Here is a 17,226-nt window from a genome sequence, read left to right on the forward strand (position 1 = left end):
ATGCACAGATGAGGAAAGTAAGGATAGAAAAAACAAGGCAAGATAGACGTCGCTGTCTCATAAACACCGTACATTACATAAGACCTCCCCTTGAGGTCCTCGTGAGTATATAAAGTCCAGGGGTAAAAAAGGGCAAGCGGAAATTATGAAAGCTGTGCACAAATGCAATAAGGGAAGGGTGCTGTTTTAGTCTACTGAATCATGTGCCCCATTTTGGAAATCTGTCATCCAATTGATTAGCATTGGGATACTTCTCGACGGCCAAGATGCATAAAGGAAAATCCCCACAGTATGGGTGAGAGGAAAAGGGGGAAGAAAAAAGTACGTACCTTGGTCCTAAGATATCCCTCTACCTCTGTACTCGTAATGCCGGCCTTTCCGCCCGATCTCCATGCCAAGGGAATCATTGGCACGCGCTCCTTAACCACGACCTCGCGGTTGGGGCCCTCGACTGCGCGCACCTTATCAGGGTTGTTCGTGAGGAGTCGGATACCGTGGGGATTGGCATCTTCTCCGAGGCCAAGGTCGACAAGGATGGCGGTAGCTAGACCATAGCTTCGAGCATCGGCCGGGTGTCGCAACAGGAGATTGGCCTCGACGGTATCTGATCCGAGATCCTGCAAGTTGTACGCTTTGAGCTTTTCGCCGAGGCCGATTCCTCGTCCTTCTTGCCGGAGGTAGACAATCACACCACCAGAAGCGTTCGAAGCGACGGGTACTGACTGCTGTGATGCGAGTTCGGACAAAGTTTCCATGGGGAATGACATGAGTCTTGCTGCCTCATCAAGTTGTTCACCGCAATCGCAACGTGCAGACCAGGCGGTCTCTCCGGTATAGCATTCTGAATGGATTCGCACAAGTGGCGCTTGACTCGGGGTACTCTCATCGGCCCTTTGCGTGTCTTCCGCTCCCTCAGCGTTCCCTTCCTCATACCAGCTGCTGACCCGACCAGGGTGGAGTTTGCCGACATAGGCACCACGAATCATGCGATCCATTTCGGTCTCGCCAGGTCGAACTTTGTCCAAGCTCCGGCTGCGGATTGTATTGCCAAAGACAATTGCCAAATGTTCTTTGTTATCCAAGTCGTTATGGTAGAGGTGAAGGAACATCTCTGCGCCCGTGGTCGTCGGGATACGGGCACGAACAATGCATTCGACATCGGGTAGGCGCGAGAGGAGTTTCGGCGGCTTGGAACTGGTAGGTTGCTGTGCTTGTTGGAGCAATTGCGCCGGATTGAATGTTCCACCTGGGGTTGCTGGCGGGGTAAAGGACGGGGAGAGAAGAGAGGCTGGCACAGCGGGGGTCATATCTCCCCGGTCACTGTCGGTCACACTGTCCGCATCGCCACGGAGTTCATCTATCCTACTATTCGAGGCAATCTGATCCGATCCAAGTGAGAGCTGTTCAATGGAATTGGAAGAAGCGGGTTGCGCCCCAAAAGTTGGTGAGGCGTGAGACGGTAAATTTGACATGGCGGGGAATGACGAATCGTGAAGGTGGACGAGAGAAGGAAGGTGTGAGCCTCGAGGGAAGAGAGAGAACAAGGTGAACCAATTCTATCCTAGAATTGAGTGAGGGTGTACAGGTAATTCAGCAGTTTAATTGCGACAAGAGGAACATAGCCAGGTAGGATGCTAGAAAAGGGGAGATGACTGTACGATCATAGATGTCCATCGTGGACTGCTATCTCGGCGCTGCGTTACTCTAGTCTCGGCCCCTCGGAATTGCGGCGGCTTCGGCGACGGGCGGGGAATCTCAATGACTAAGCTATCATTAATCAGCATGACGCGATCTGTAGTCAGATAGTGAGTTTGCACCCATGTTTGTTCCAGAAACGCCACACCTCACCGTGATTCTGCAGGCAGTATCGAAGCATGACCACTTCAGTCTAATTTATGTTTCATCCATTGGGATGCATTGGAAGTGATCTGTGAGAGGAGGGTGTAAACACAGCAAACACATCGATCAGCTTTCCATTGACTGTACCTGGTAGCGTATGTACTATGTATGTGACGGATGCTGACTAGACACTGGGGCTAAGCCCATTTGGCTCAAATCTGATCGAGTAGATTCCATTGAGTCTGCCTCGTTCATTTGTCCTTGGTCCACAGTACGGATCCTTTGTCCGCTACCTAGTATAGAACGACTTATCCTAAACAACAAAGAGATGGAGGCGAAGCAAGCTGAGAACTGGAAAAAAAAAGAAAAGAACGTCCAACTCCCTGCAAAGTCATAAAACTCCATCAAATCATAAAAAACCTAGCTAAACAATGGGTATCAAGTAACCGAACAATCTGGCAGCCGATTTCACCCTTCCTCTCATTGCAATATTCAAGATTGTTTCCTGCGCCGTACATCTGAGGCGATTCCGGACTTCTCCCCGTTTTTTCCCTACGTCCTTTCAGGACCATTCCATCTGGCTTGGCAAATATCGAGGCTTGGGCGTGAGCAAAGGCCTGGATAGGAGAGGAACGGAGACGGGGGCATCACTTTCCGGGAATGTCCAGAACGAAGCGACGGTCAACCTCCATCTCCTTATCATCTTCCTCACCCTCAAACTTGAGACGATAGACATCCTTCTTAGCACCCATCACCTCGGCACGGTAGAAAGTGGTCGTGTCTGGATACCTTGCCAGGACTTGCTTCCCAAGCGAAAACGAGGGCAAGGTAGACCCGATGCGAGGGATCGGGATCAGCGACGCTGCGCCGGTTTTGTATACCGCGCCCTGTTCACCGTTTTCGTTTGGTTCCGGGTCCTGTACATCATACCTTTCGAAGGCACATCGGTCAATCGTTCTGTGGGACTGGACTGAGGGTTGTTGCGTACCGTTTCTTGAGCCCATCCCCGGTGATGCCTTTGATAATGCATTGAATGCCCTCGCCTTCGACACCTTGCTTGTTCTTGTTGTGCTTGAAGACGACTTCCGCCCCAACCACCAGATGCCCGTTTCGTTCGGCTAGCGTGCCCTTCGCGCCCTCGGACCCTTCTTCTACCTTGATTTGTACGATGGGGTGGTCCCGGCCCTCGCGGGCCTGTGAGCTGGAAACACTCGTACTACGCTGAATGCCACCCTTCACGCGGCTGGCTTTGTCCGACAACGAGTTATTGGACGGACCCGGCGAGTCGGTAGCCGAGCCGTCCATCTCATTTCGCTTCTTCCGTGACTTGGAGAGAGATGCAGCCCGGTTCTGCGGCGCCTCGGCTTCTGATGCCTGGCGAAGGGCTGTCAGAAGACCGAGGTTCTTGATCACATCACTAGGCTCGTCTTGGAGGATAGCTCTTTCCTCCTCGCATAACTTCGCCATCTGCCTGTAAAGGCTGTCCAGTTGATTATGCTCGTTTAAAGTAGGCTCTGTTGAGATGCGTTAGCGCCTGCAAGACTAAAGCCCTCCGCCTTCGAGAAAAGGGTAGATGGTGGTCTAGATGCAACCATGCTTGAACCGAACAACGAAGCAATGACGCAACCCAATTTCTAGGTGTTTAACTTTCATTGTAGAATGGAAAAGTAGAACCGCAGAAGATGTGACATTGTTTGTGAATGAGACAATTTGCTCATGGAGAAGGGAAAATGAATGTGACTTACTCCCGCCCTCTCGGCCGATCTTCTCATTCAGCGTCGCTATCTGCTCGGCCAAGACCTTTTGCTTGTCGTTCTTCTCTTTGGCCTTGCGCAGATCTTGTAGAATCTTGTTCCACATATCAGTCTCCTCATTGGCTGCGAGGCCATTGTCCCTGGGGACTGGAGGGCCTCGAGGCCGATTTCGGGACATAATGCGGAGGGAGGGACTCAGGTCCGCAGCCTTATCTTGGGTCTGCTGCTGACCTTTACTGCTTGGACTTTGAACTGGGGAGCTCCTACTTGGGGTGGTGGTGGTGTTTAGGGCTGGGTTTGCTATTTGCGTCGCAGTAAGAGTGGTCGTGGTGGTTGTCGACTTGAGCTTGTCTATGTCGAGGGCCTCCCAAGGGAAAGCGGAGACCAGGTCCTTGCGAGCCGAGCTGCGTGTTCCACGCGCTGCGCCCTGTCTCTGGTCGTGGGGTCGACCCTCAGAAAGACCGGTCTGAGGAGAGAAAGAGTTCAGGGGAGCAGCAGGCGGCCCTGGAGTTGAACACCTCTGGTTGCCGACAGACTGAGGCTGAGGAGATCGTAGCTGGTGGAGCTGGGAAGCTGAAGTCGGAGCTGCTGGCGATGCTTGTGATGCTTGTGATGCTTCCACGGCCTCCTCACGGACATTCTCTCCGACGGCGGCGTCATGATCTTGGCGCGTCGTCTGCTTCTTCTTCTTTCGGCTGCGACTGGCCGGCAAACGCTTGGTACTCCATGGCATCCCCTGATTGGTAGAGACCATCACGGACTGGCTCACGTAAGGACTTAGTAAAGTCAAGTAAGTTACGGAGTAAACAAAACCGGTTCAATACCGACTTACGTATTACGTAAGGACGCTAGGCCTGGCAGTTGTACCGAGACGGACGAATCTGGAGGGGCAGATTTCAATGGATGGATGGATGGATGGAGTGAGGAGTGATGGAGTGAGGGAGTGATGGAGGTGAGGCCGGGAACAGTGCTGTCAATGTGAGGTGGGATCCATGATGGGTAACATCTCGTCTTTAGGTGGAAGTCTTCTTTTCTTTTCTGCCTTTCTTTCCTCCTTCCTCCTTTCCCCCTCAACTTCATTCACTCTAGCTTCCCTTTACTCCGTACCTATCTACCTACACAGTATAGTGAATATCCACCCCTCCTCCTCCCGCTCTTTGCTGCCCTGCCCTGCCCCTTCCTGAGTTCCCCTCCCCCACTATCCCACTATCTTAGAGCTTCAGTTCTGTTATCGGCAACACCCATTATCCCCTCCACCTCCGTCGAAATGCAGGTCCCATTGCTCCGGCTTCAATGTGGTAAGTACGAACTTCTTCTATATGTATTCCAATATCTAGTCCTGGACTGACCGTCTACTCGATCTTTGCAGGTGTCAACAGTTATGACTGGGGTAGGAGCTCCCCGCACCCCGATTTTTCCCCGTCTGCCTTTCGCTGAACGCTCACTCCAGGCAAACTTGGCCATGATTCTGCGGCTGCCAAATATGCAGCTACCTCATCCGACTCCGACTTCTCGATAGAGGCAGAAAAGCCTTATGCAGAGGTTGGTACGCCTGGTTGTTGAGCAGCCCCCCCCCGCAAGCTGTTGACTTACCCCGATGACGTATAGCTATGGATGGGCACACACCCTTCCCTTCCCTCCAAAGATCTCGAGACCAAGCGGACCTTGCTCGATATGGTCCAGGATAATCAGGCTCTGATGTCCGCCGAGGTCAGCGAGCGATATGGCGGGAAGTTGCCGTTCCTGTTCAAGGTGCTTTCTGTCCAGAAAGCTCTTAGCATCCAAGCGCACCCCAACAAGAAGCTTGCCGAAAAGCTCCACGCGAGAGACCCTCGCAACTATCCTGGTAGGTAGCTCGTGATCGTGGTCACAACCATAGTGATCGTACCGCCGCTAACTCTTGGTTCTCGCTTTGCAGATGACAACCACAAGCCCGAAATGGCCATCGCGATCACCCCTTTCGAAGGCCTGTGCAGCTTCCGTCCCCTCGACCAGATCACACACTTTCTGAAGGCCGTCAAACCCCTCCGGAATCTGGTTGGGGAGCAGGCGGCCAGTGAGTTCGAGCGCACCGTTCAGGGTTCCGAGAGTTCGGAAGACCCTGAGGTAACCGCCAAGAACAAGGACGCTCTGCGCACGCTCTTTACCACACTGATGAAGTCGTCCGCCGAGGACATTGCGGCCGCCACGAAGGAACTAGTCGAAGCCACTCAACAACCAGACACATTTGCTACCTCGTCCACCTCCCCCGAGACGAATCCCAGCAACCCCGCCGAATTGGCTGCCATCATCACTCGCCTCAATGGCCAGTTCCCCGATGACATCGGTCTCTTTGTATTTTTCTTCCTCAACTTCGTGAAACTCGCCCCCGGCGAGGCTATGTTCCTGAAGGCCGACGACATCCACGCCTACGTTTCAGGCGACATCATTGAGTGCATGGCTTCATCCGACAACGTCGTGCGGGCCGGGTTCACCCCCAAATTCAAGGACGTGGACACGCTCACGGAGATGCTGACATACTCCTATGCGCCCATCGAGGAGCAGAAGCTGCAGCCGACTGACTACCCGTACGTCGTGCTCAACGCGCCGGCGTACTCGAGTGCCTCATCCTGTCTGCTCTACGACCCTCCCATCGAAGAATTCAGCGTTGTCAAGACGGAGCTCAGGAGACCCGGCGCCAAGGCGACTTTCGACGGACTGGTCGGCCCCAGCATTCTGATCTGCACGGGCGGAGCCGGAAAGATCACCGTCGGCCATAAGTCGGAGGAAGTGAAGGAGGGCTATGTGTTCTTCGTCGGCGCCAATGCCGAGTGCATTGTCGAGAGCACCGATAGCGGAGAGGAGAATCCGTTCGTCACCTATAAGGCGTTCTGCGACCTGACTGGCAAGGAAGATATGACGAATGGCAATTAGGTGCATGCAAGGGCAATTTGCCTACTTTACATCATATCCAGTAGTCCTACATAAATACTTAATTTCGGGTCTATTTCCAATCTGAATTATCTTCGGATGTATATAAGTCTGCTTCTCCTGTGACTTTAATTTCTGTGCATCACAAGAGAAGGAGGTCATTTTCGCTGTGCCGGAGCACGTCCAGCCTTTATGAATTTCTCTAGGCACAAAAAAGCAGTCGGAAGTATCAAGACATCGCTTAATATTACTGGTCGTACGAAAGCTATGCCGGCGTATCAATGCATCATAAAGAGAGCAACGTTGCGCTAGAGGGTGATACTAAATGTAGACTTTGGACAAAACGAGAAAGAAAAAAAAATGCATAGTCAAAACACAGCAGCGCCCGGCATCAACCTAGGCCGCCACCCTCGGGGCATACTTGGCCGCCGCAGCATCAAAGAGCTCACTCTTCTCCTGAATTTCGCTTAACAGCGGATGCGACGGGTGCGTCTGCTGAAGACGTCTATCGCGCATATCATAGTTAGCTATCTGCGCCAACGCCCGATTCTTTTTTTTTTCCGGGGGAGCGGGGGGGGGAAAGGGGACATACAATTCCAACTCCTCCGCCGATTTTCCGGCCAGAACATTCAACACGATCGCGTTGGCGATCACCTCGGCCTCGTCGGGGTATTTCTCCAGCGCGGCGGACAGCGCCGCCTCCGCCTCGGGCAGGCGGCCCAGGTGCAGCTCGGCGACGGCCTGGCCGACGATCGACAGCGGTGCGGCCGTGCTGGGCGCCGAGGCCAGTTCCTCGTAGACGTAGAAGGCTGCTTGGTATTTCTCGCCGCCCTATACAGCGTAGTCAGTTAGTAGGGGGTGCGCGACACGTCCCGTCGTCGGTGGAAGAAACGCTCTGGCTGGATAGAGTTGGGCTAAGGGGAAGGCATAGACATACGACTCGCAACCCCACCCAGGATTCCGCCAGGTTCACCAGCAGCGAGTCCTGCGCCCAGCGCTTGGCGGCCTGCACTTCTTTCAGGGCGAGATCGGAGCGGTTCTGGTGGAGGTGGATCTGCACGATCAAGGCGACGCTGTACGTGTGTCATCCCACCCAGTCAATTGTCAGCTTCCCATTCCCTCAATAGAAAGCACACAAGCCCAACGACGCTTTGCCCGCATACCCTCCTGACGGATGAAGGTGGGGGATCGACTCACGCCTCCAGATTCCCCTGATGCTTCGCCAACAGCGCCAGCGCCTCCTCGCTGCGCCCCTGCGCCTGCAGCACCGTGCCGGCCAGGACCTGCACGCTCGCGTGATCGGGAAAGTTCTCGGCGAGGTCCTGCGCGAGGGTGGCCGCCGCGGCGCCGTCGCCGGCCGCGTGCTGCGCCAGGGCCTTCACCGCGGCCAGGTCGGGGTTCCCCTCGTCCGCGCCGGCGAGGTCGGCCAGGACGGCGGCGGCCTGGCCCAGAGCGATCTGGGCGCAGAGCTGCAGGACGCGGGCGGGCAGCTGGTTCTCCGGGGAGAGGGCCGACGTGTCGAAGTCGAGCACGGCGGGGTATTGGCCTTGGTGGAAGGCATTGTGGATGTTGATTAATTCTGGGGAGGAGACGGGGTTGGTTAGTGACTAGGAGGGTTTGCTTGACTGGTATCACTCAAGAACGGGTTGCGGGGGATGGATGAGGAGCTTGAGGGTGAGGCGGGCATTGCATGTGCAATTGGGTCGAGGAACATACCGCCTTCTGCTGAGAATGGATCCATTGTCGCGAGAGAGCTTCAGGAAATATGTAACTGTCGAATTGAGGGTCGGTTCGGAGATAGCAATCTAGACTCGAAACCCAAGTAAATGAATGGCGTGGATGCGGAGGGCGGTCGGGAAAGTCGTCACGTTGCCTTTACGGGAGCCCGGCGGTGGGCAGGTGGACCGAGAACTGGGCAGGTCATCCGAGCCAGGTTGGAGTTCGGCCAACTACATGATTGTACGAAGTATAGTACTTAAATGTTTACAAAATACTATCATGCATACACCAAACCAATCCAGTGATCATGATCGTTCTTCAATTTGTCATCGAATTGAGCTTGCAAAAATAGCGACCCAGCCGCATGATTCGTGTTAAAACAGGAGATTGAAAAGACAAGTACATCAAGTCATGATTCGCCTCCACACTGAGGGCTGTATCGATTCCCCCCCCCGAAAAAAAAAGTGACAGAGGAGAGATGTTGAGATAATGAAGATGCAATGTCGCCCCAAGAAGACCTCAGCCTCATTAACAATGCTCGACTTCCTGTGCGTAACTCCTCCACCGTCGATGCCCACGCAACCGAAATGCAAATGATGATGATGATTGTCATGATTGATGCGCCACCTGGAGTTGAGGTCGTAGGCCAGAGGACCGAACCGCAGTGTAGCACATGCAAAATCCAGGAAGAATCCACGCAAAATAAACAAATAGGATACGGATAAAACTCGCACCGGAGTGCGGTCAACAAGGAAAAGACTAAGACAGACTCAAAGCAGAGGGTATCGCCACATAAATCAGGGTACTCCGGCAGAATAGTATAATAACAAATCAAAACACAAGACACAGAAACACCGTTCGGCCATCCTGACGCTAAACAGTGGCCATGCATCTGTCACCGCCTCATAGAACAAAACAACCAGTTGCGAGATGATGCTTTCCATCCAGCCCACCTGTGGCTTCCTCTGCAGCTGAAATGCACCCAAGGCTCCAAAAACACAAATGCAAACGAAATAATAACACAAATCAAATGCAGTAAAGCTGGGGTAACGCCATTCCTATACTTGCACATGGAACGAGATGAACAAGATCATGATGATAAGGTGAGCTGGCTAAGAGGAGACGGCAGGAGTGAAGGCGTGGCGTCAGTCGAGCATAATTATGCACAGTGAAATCTGATGTCAAGCAATTCACGGAGGTAAAGATGAAGTAGTAGAAGCTGCCGAAACCGTCGGTGTCAGCGCGGGGGATGTAGGAGAGGTATTATCGTCGGGGGTCATTGGAGCTTCACTGCCTTTGTCGGAGCCAGTGTCCCTGTCCCTTTCGGTGGAAGAGGCTCGTTTGAAGACGGACTGGCCGATCTGACGGAAGATCCCCATTCGCTCAGCGCGGAGCTCTTCCGCATCAAGGCGCTGAACTGGGACAGGGTCTTCCTTGGTTATCTTGCAGAACAGCGTGGAAAGCAGGTACTGGTCACCACCGGTGTCACATAGGGGTAGGTAGCGGTATCCTTGCGAAAGGCTGCTGAGTTTAGCTGTGAATGTGGCCAGCTGCACACTGTTATTGTTGCCTGCGCTGCGACCATCCAAAGAGCTCCAGACCGTCCAACGTACAAAGACCAGGTCGGGGTACTTGGTTTCGAGCGAGAGCTTGAATCGATCATTGAAGATGGGACTGTAGCCATTGCTCTGTTCGATTTTTGTACGCCGACGGTGAGGATACCCGATCCCTGACATGCCATTGCGAGCCGAGGCATCCATGCCTCCCTCGCCAAGTACAAAGCTTTGACCACGATCATCCGCACTGAACATCTCGATGTCGACATAAGGATTGATGTAATCCTCTGGTCCAAGGCTGCGGGGGCGGGGCAGTTGTTGCGCAGAGATAACATCGACCGAGAATCTGACGAGTTTCCTCTCCTTGCCCTTCGCTGCCTCTTCACCAAGACGCACAGTGCGGAGGGACTCGGGCTTGAGAACATAGCCTGTACGGTCGGTTCCTGCTGCAAACATTGCATGGTTCATTTGCATGCCGACGTCGTAAGTCTGCCAATTTAGGGCCGCCATTTGCACACCGCGTCGCCAGAACTTGAGTGGATCAAAGTTGGACGACCGTAAGCGGAACCCCGAGGGATAGACTCTGGTGAGATATTTCCTATTATGCCTCTCGAACAGAGCTTTATTGTCCATGTCGCGGCAGATGCCCTCGAAAGAGCGCTCGGCAAAGGAATACACGTGATTGTATTGCTGACTTTCCGGAGAGAAAAAGCTATGCCACTTATAGCCGCGGGTGTAGACTCCCAGGTCCGACAGAGGCTTGGTTATCTTGCTCTTTTGGCTTCGTCTTCGCTCCTTTTGACTCGTCGAAAACATGTTGGTGTCACTGTCCTCTGTAGCACTGCTAATGCTAGTGGTCGTAAAAGAGCGTCGATCGTGTGTCAGAAATGTATCGGCGCTGTCCGGGCCAACGGTGGTCGAGCTTGTTAGCGGAGGGAGATTGAAGGTCATTTGATGCTCGGGCACCATCGGCCGAATGAACGGAGAGCTTGAACTGCGTTTGCGACCAGAGCTCATAATCGAATTTGACGATTCTTGACGCATGTCTGCTTGGGGCTCGTCGCACACCTTGACTTTGACCAAGATGCGACCTTTGAGATCCTCGGGCGAGGGCAGAACGAATGTGTTATTAAGGAGCGGCTCCAGGACAAGTTGATCTTTGAAGGTGTCCTTCATAATTCTCACCATGGCCAACTGTTGCTCGGGACAACAATGGACCTCAAGAGAGAGGATAAGAGGATAGTCACTGCTGATGAACGCGTACCGGTTGATGACTGTGATGCAATCCGCAAATAGCACGCTGGTGGTCATGGTTCTTCCGTGAGAGACAATGGGCCGACCATCCGCGCCATCCCAGCAGTCTATTTCCACACAACGACAGCCTTGCGACAATGCGCTAATGTAGGCTTCTGTACTGGATGCACCAGCCACCTGACGTCCCAGGAGGTAAGTGTTGTGTGAGCTTGAAATGAAGTACTCATTCAAGGGTCGGTCGAATCTAGATTGGGGAGCTCGGGAGGCATAAATCCCATTTGCCGAGGAGGCCAAGAAGGAAGAGAAAGCATCTACACTCATTCGGGAGACCTGGTTGTCACCATGTTCTGGAATGCTCGGCGTGCGTGGTTTTGACTTGCGGACGAACTTGTCAAAGATAGATGTCCAATGGGCCAGATCCGAGTCAACGTCCTCATTCTGAACATCACGAAGGAACGACAGGAATTCGTCGAGAGTGAGGCCGTCGGAGTTGAAAGCATTGTCCTTGAAGATCATTTTCACATCTTTCCGTTCCTTCAATCTAGCAACGAAGTCACTGAACTCGGAAAAATACAGCTTGCCCTTGTTGTTGATATCAGCCTTCGAGAATTGGGCACGCAGCATGTTCTTCGAGCAATTGATGTGCAGGCTGCGGCAGACACCCTCTATAGCTTCGAAATCAAGGCTCTCCTGGTCGCCTGGCTTGAGACCCTGGGAGTATAACAATTGCATCTCACGCTGCCAATGAGCCTTCAAGACCGCCTCACTCTGTCCGGATCCAGCCAGACCAGCCATGAGACCTATTCTGTAACGGGAGATATGTTCGAGGGTCGAGGTCCAAAGTTCAAGAATGTGGTCATTCGGAGCGATGAGGTGCATTGTTTTGACCGTACGGCCTTTGAAGCGTTCGGCATCAGCAATAACAATTGTAAACCATCGACTTTCGAGTTCTTCTGGGACTTGGTGCTCCTCGCGGTAGTTCCGCGCATCGGCACCCACACGAATTTCCTTCACGTCGTCGATATAGAACCGTTTTGCTGGGTTGGAGGGATCCCAGTAGACTTTGCCAGCATCGAGGTCCAGGAAGAAACGCACTTGTTTGCGGCGCTTTTTCGTCACCTTGGTTAATATCGTGCCACGTTGGATTGCCCCGTCGACTTTAGGCGCAACGACACCACAGTTGCGGGAAGCCGTCGTTGAGGCATCATTCGGTAGGCTGGATGCTTCGGGGCCACAAGCACCGAGGGTTTCCAAGGCATCATTGCTGTCTTCCTCGTTACTAGACTCCAGAGCGTTCTCCCAGCTGTTCTGAGCAGTCTTGCTATCGCTTCGTCTGCGCATGATAACCGGTCCGGAGCTTCGATCTCGCTTGTCATTGTGGGTGGTGGAAGTGCGTCTTCTCGTGAGCTTGCTCGCTGCTCCACGTGAGATTCTACGCATCAAACCGGGACCTTTGTTCGTGTTCTGGGTGATGATATCTGCCGAGCCAGAGGTGATGGCGTAGCCAGGGACAGTCATCTCGGACTCTCCAAGCTCGAAAGTGCCAGGCGGTATAAGAGGGGCAGTGGACAGTCGCCCTCGAAGAGAGTCAGAGGGGATATGCAAGGGTGTGCCTGATGGGCTTGAAGCATTTGAGTAGTTGTATGTTGAGTGAGTAGAGTTTGGGGTGGCAGAGTAAGAGGAGTAGATAGTTGCCGATGAGGGATTGGAGGCAGGCGGGATTGAGGTAATGACATTATGTAGTTTGGGGGGTTGAGAGAGTGAGCCAGTGAGTTTTAAACTTGCTTGAGTGTCGCCGTTGAGGGTGGAAGGCGAAGAAGTAGCAGCGTAAGCCATTGCGGAAACCTCAGACGTAGTACCCAGCTGCAAAATGGGAGATTGTAGACCTGCCGTGAACCGTGCCAATGCCTGAGTCACCTGGACCCTAGGGGGACGAATGAACAACGACACACACAACAATTAGGCGGCTGTGGTGACCCTGGAATGGTAGCCTGTCACTGTAATGCAATACGAGCCGGAATGGGGATCGTGTCTGGCTGAGTGATGCAAAAGCCACTTCCTTAGCGGGATTGCGGTTTTGATATCTGCATCTTGGCCTGCCTCTGATGCAATGCGGAGAGCCCTGCCAGAGAGCGCTCGCGATAGTATAGGGTACGGGTTCCTGATAACAACTGAAACAGACACCGACACTGTGTAACAATCGGCTCGGCGGGGTGGGTAGGCCTAGAGTCTCTGCGTTCCAACTCAATTGACCAAGTACGTCTGATGACTTGACGCCGGCTAATAATCTTTCGCCTGAGGGTTTTTTTTGTTCTTTCGAAACCAGGGAATATCCTGTTCCCTGGGTGCCTTCTCGTTTTATTTTGCCCCGTTTCTGATCTCCGCTTTTCTTTCTGTGTCTGAATCCGGATTCAGGCCCCTCTTCAAAATTGCCGATCTCCTGATGCGCGGGGAAAGCTGTACTCTGCAGCAGGAATGGGAGGACGTGCGGAGCTGGGCCAATTGGGCGAGATCGGGGATGGCGAGCAAGGCTGTATCCTGTTTGGTAACAGGGGGAGGGCCGATGACCGCTTAGAATGGAAACGAGTATTATGCAAGTTAAAGCCGTGTGCGCTGCGCATGTGCTTAGCTGTCAGCAGAGCCCCTCCACAGGGTAGCTTGTACAGGCGCCGGTAATGGGAGGGATTGAGCTTTGCGTCGGCTGGGCGTTACTGGGGAGCGAACTAAGGCAGACCGCGAAAGGGTAAGGGTATCGGCGACGAGGATCGGAACTGCAAATGCAGGATTGCCTGCCAGCGCAGTGATGCAGGTGGTCCAAAGGGGAAGGGCGATAATGTGAGCAATCGGAGATTGGACCGACAAGGGAAGTCGTGAAGGCTGCGGTTGTCTAGTGCGGACCGAAGTGTAGCTTTTTTCCAATTTCCTGCACGGTTACGTGGAGTGTAGCAGAGGACCTGCAGCGAAAGAGCGCCAGGATGTGAGTAAGAGTTGATTGATGATCATGCGACGGAGGAAACCGTGCCAGCGTTGTTCCTTCGTTTAGGGGGATTCCACTGCACTTGCGCGAGTCGGGGAAGAGGACGGAAGGGTTGTAGAAGGAGGGATTTGAATGGAAGGGGAGTGGTTGGTGATGGTTGGTGATGGTGATGGTGGTAGTGGTAGTGGTAGTGGTAGTAAGGGTGGTGGTGGGGGGGGGTGGTGGGAAAGGTTGAATAAGATTGTTGAGTGGGAATCAACTTTCGCCCTCTTAAGAATCTCCCATCCACGCGAATTGCTGCGGCGTCGTACAGACAAGGGAGAACTTTCGGGGGGAAGGATTTTGGAAGGTCGAATTCGAAGAACCCGCTGGATGTTTCAATTGAAAGAAAGCTGGAGTGGGTACTTTCTGACGTACTGTGTGTGGTACTTGGTATTTGTTGTACTGTCACACGTTCTGATACCCGTATGAGCCTTGTCCACCAGTGAAAATTTAAGATTGGTTTCCACCCTGGCGTAATCCACAATTGGGAAAATTGCAGTGGGAAAAAATGATTTCCAGAAAAACAAGGAACAAAGTGGAGGACAAGCTGAGCGAGTCACTCGTTTCCCAAGTACTTGTCTTAGCCTAGTTCGTTCAATCTGCGAAAGAACTAGAGGAAACTAATCCCCGTCAGATCAATCAGCAAGGTCTGAAAAATACACCGCTTTGGCCTTGAGGTACGCAGTGAAGCTGACAGGTAATGATGATATAAGATCAGGATAAGTAATGATGATGGGAGGGAGTGATGATAACAGAGGCGTTTTCCTGAGCGGTAAAGATGGAATGTCTTTTGGCCAGACCTTTGCTTTTTCGGCTCTTCCCAAACTTATATTGGAAACAAGCAAGTTAAGTTCAAATGCCGTTTTCTTTCGAATGGAACAACAAGCCAGGCGATGGGGAAAGGGAGGTTTGTATGCCCTAAATACTACAAGGTAAATTAGGGAAGGGGTAGTAGACTCTCGAATTCAGGTATGCTGATAGTCTAATTGAAATGGGCCGATAAATATTGCTGGGCACCTTTTTTTTTTCTTCTTTTCTTGCTAAGACTGGGGGTCTGAGGGGTTGAGGGGTTGACTGAGCTGTTCACCATGATACATCATGACAGCAGCCCAAGGAACAATATTCAGACCAAGCAAGCAGGCATGATCATGAGATCATCTGAGAGGCCATCTGTGTACCCCCTTTCACTTATCTCCTTTCCAACCTCCCCCCCTCCTGCCCTATCAGGCTCCTTGGTCTTTTCCCTGTCACGATTGAACACTGATAATGCGGAGAAAAGCCAACCAATGTTTCTTTTTGCTTCACTTTTGTTGTGAGCTGTACTTGATACCTCAGAGCCCATAGTCTGTCAACCAAGAAAGAAACTCCATTACCTGATCCTCATCCCGGTTGGTTTGATTTTTTCTTTCGAATTTCCCTTGAACTATTTTCCAGCGAAGAAGATCAGCCTGCCCAGCGAACAGCCTTGAAGTATTGGGCGATCATTCCTCGATGGGTACCACTATCAATCCTGCGCATCGCCGATGCTGACAGGAAGATTGGTTTCACATTCTTCCACCCCAACATTCGCTGTCTTCTGGAAGAAAAGGGGAAGTTGATAGCCGGAATTATCAGTTGCTATGGAGCTCCAAGTGGGCACAGCTATCGTCTTTGGGTTCAGGAAGAAGAGAGACAATGAATCTCCACCAGGGAAATCGATACGCGACGGAGTACGGAGTTAGTCCCCACCTGCGCTGCACTACGAGAGCCTACAAGCCTACAAGGTCTATAGTCGCAACGGGTATGACTTGATACTATGGAATTATGAGGAGACGGAAGCATGCCTTACCGTCGATCCACATGCACTATTACATGTACAAGCTATCACGAAATATGATGTTACAAATTGTTGGTTGGTTTTTTTTTGGTTTTTCTTTTCTTTTCCTAGGGCACCGACACAGCGGTCCTTCTGGGGGGATTTGTGTGGAGCCTGCCTGCTTTACTCTCCCCTCTTCGTTCCTCGTTCCGCCAAGCGAACGGCGAACCTTGAACCTACTACGGAGTTACTACAGGACTCAAGGTATCCTTGTCTTGTCGACCGATGAGGTTATGAGACTTTCTGGCCAATGCTGCATGCGGTGAATGTGCGAAGCTCTTTCATCCACGGACTATTGCTTCCTAGCCGACAAATAAGCTGCGTCTCCGACTATCGGATATTTGTCACCTGACACTCATGTAGTGAGCAAAGGAGCAAAGCAGTAACTAGTAAAAACTGAATGATTTCCGTTTTCTTTCAGTTTCCGACCCATATTGAAAAGTCGTCCGGCCCCCTCGTTCTACCTCTAGGAGTCATAGCCTCATAGGAGGTAAGAAAAGGAGGGGGAATGAGGATAAGGGGAAAATCGCCTAAGAAGATGACGGCCGGTGCCGCTTCATCCCTACTGGACATCATTGTGGGGTTCCAGTCCCTAAATTCGCAAGTTATGTATCGGGCGCAAGAATGTTTTGAAACCGTTGTATGTATTGGTATCGTGACCGGGAAAGCAAAGTAAATACTCACGACTGAGTAATCACGGATGTCGCGGGCGGGCGGGAATTTGATTGAGTCATCATCGACAACAGCCCTAGGGTGAACGCGGGGGAAAGCAGGGAATGGGCGCTAATCCATCTGTGGTAATCGTTACACGCCTGAGCTGGGAGGAATGCTGGGGCTGGAGGCTGGAGCAGTGGCAGTGGCAGTGTCACCACCACCAACTCCAGGCGGTGCAGCAAGGGGAAAGGGGGCTGCAAAGTGGACACACATTTTATATGATACACAATAGTTGAACCTTAACTGGTCCTTACGATATCCACCGGGAGATAATCACAATCAAAAGACTGCAATATATGACAAGATTTGACGGAACAAACATTGCTAAGCCCTTGATTAAGTTATTGGTTGTTTGTTAGCCAGTACGTTGGCAGGGAATACTCTTCCTAAGTTGTCCAGTTGTGCAAGTCCATCATCTACTACAAAGGTGCGATGATCACCAAAGGTCAACAATCACGCAACTCAAGCATTGGCTGCCTACTTTCTTGGACCCTGAGGCAAGGCAATTTGACTTGCCTAGTCTTCTGTAGTGTACAATAAGCTGAGACGGGTCTTTGACTAGATTGCATGTATGTGCTACCGAAACTTTTGCATTGCTTAACTTAC

At 52.2% G+C, this 17,226-nt stretch overlaps 5 protein-coding genes across 5 annotated transcripts; 1 reads left to right on the top strand and 4 right to left on the bottom strand.

Moving 5' to 3' along the window:
- Nucleotides 1–191: 191 nt before the first annotated feature.
- On the bottom strand, nucleotides 192–1,472 carry BO86DRAFT_315598 (GTP cyclohydrolase II; the record flags this gene model as incomplete). The annotated part of the gene is made up of 2 exons (XM_025668096.1): nucleotides 192–221; nucleotides 330–1,472. 2 exons carry the CDS (start codon nucleotides 1,470–1,472, stop codon nucleotides 192–194), a joined length of 1,173 nt encoding a protein of 390 aa, XP_025526640.1.
- Nucleotides 1,473–2,071: 599 nt separating this feature from the next.
- BO86DRAFT_364419 (SAGA-associated factor 29 family protein) lies at nucleotides 2,072–4,347 on the bottom strand (the record flags this gene model as incomplete). Its single annotated transcript, XM_025670007.1, has 4 exons — nucleotides 2,072–2,769; nucleotides 2,828–3,353; nucleotides 3,585–4,149; nucleotides 4,216–4,347. The coding sequence occupies 4 exons, from the start codon at nucleotides 4,345–4,347 to the stop codon at nucleotides 2,487–2,489; spliced, it is 1,506 nt and encodes a 501-aa protein (XP_025526641.1). The 3' UTR covers nucleotides 2,072–2,486.
- A 181-nt stretch (nucleotides 4,348–4,528) lies between these two features.
- pmi1 (mannose-6-phosphate isomerase pmi1) lies at nucleotides 4,529–6,591 on the top strand. The gene is made up of 5 exons (XM_025672316.1): nucleotides 4,529–4,891; nucleotides 4,963–4,983; nucleotides 5,044–5,135; nucleotides 5,202–5,439; nucleotides 5,512–6,591. Exons 1-5 carry the CDS (start codon nucleotides 4,861–4,863, stop codon nucleotides 6,504–6,506), a joined length of 1,377 nt encoding a protein of 458 aa, XP_025526642.1. The 5' UTR covers nucleotides 4,529–4,860; the 3' UTR covers nucleotides 6,507–6,591.
- A 100-nt stretch (nucleotides 6,592–6,691) lies between these two features.
- On the bottom strand, nucleotides 6,692–8,244 carry BO86DRAFT_448920 (putative Coatomer subunit epsilon; the record flags this gene model as incomplete). The annotated part of the gene is made up of 5 exons (XM_025676672.1): nucleotides 6,692–7,008; nucleotides 7,096–7,334; nucleotides 7,441–7,576; nucleotides 7,701–8,082; nucleotides 8,139–8,244. The coding sequence occupies 5 exons, from the start codon at nucleotides 8,242–8,244 to the stop codon at nucleotides 6,900–6,902; spliced, it is 972 nt and encodes a 323-aa protein (XP_025526643.1). The 3' UTR covers nucleotides 6,692–6,899.
- A 1,019-nt stretch (nucleotides 8,245–9,263) lies between these two features.
- On the bottom strand, nucleotides 9,264–13,187 carry BO86DRAFT_123158 (putative 1-phosphatidylinositol-4,5-bisphosphate phosphodiesterase Plc1). Its single transcript, XM_025666032.1, has one exon. It carries the CDS (start codon nucleotides 12,866–12,868, stop codon nucleotides 9,413–9,415), a length of 3,456 nt encoding a protein of 1,151 aa, XP_025526644.1. The 5' UTR covers nucleotides 12,869–13,187; the 3' UTR covers nucleotides 9,264–9,412.
- Nucleotides 13,188–17,226: the final 4,039 nt, after the last annotated feature.

The sequence above is a fragment of the Aspergillus japonicus genome, assembly GCF_003184785.1.
Source record: "Aspergillus japonicus CBS 114.51 unplaced genomic scaffold BO86scaffold_32, whole genome shotgun sequence".
Taxonomy (NCBI): domain Eukaryota; kingdom Fungi; phylum Ascomycota; class Eurotiomycetes; order Eurotiales; family Aspergillaceae; genus Aspergillus; species Aspergillus japonicus.

Excerpts from the sequence above, each read along its gene's own strand:
- pmi1 (XM_025672316.1), top strand. The coding sequence starts at position 4,861 with ATGCAGGTCCCATTGCTCCGGCTTCAATGTG. Across the intron at positions 4,984-5,043 it reads TGTCAACAGTTATGACTGGG|GCAAACTTGGCCATGATTCT; the intron begins GTAGGAGCTCCC and ends CGCTCACTCCAG. Across the intron at positions 5,440-5,511 it reads AGACCCTCGCAACTATCCTG|ATGACAACCACAAGCCCGAA; the intron begins GTAGGTAGCTCG and ends CTCGCTTTGCAG.
- BO86DRAFT_123158 (XM_025666032.1), bottom strand. The coding sequence starts at position 12,868 with ATGGCTTACGCTGCTACTTCTTCGCCTTCCACCCTCAACGGCGACACT.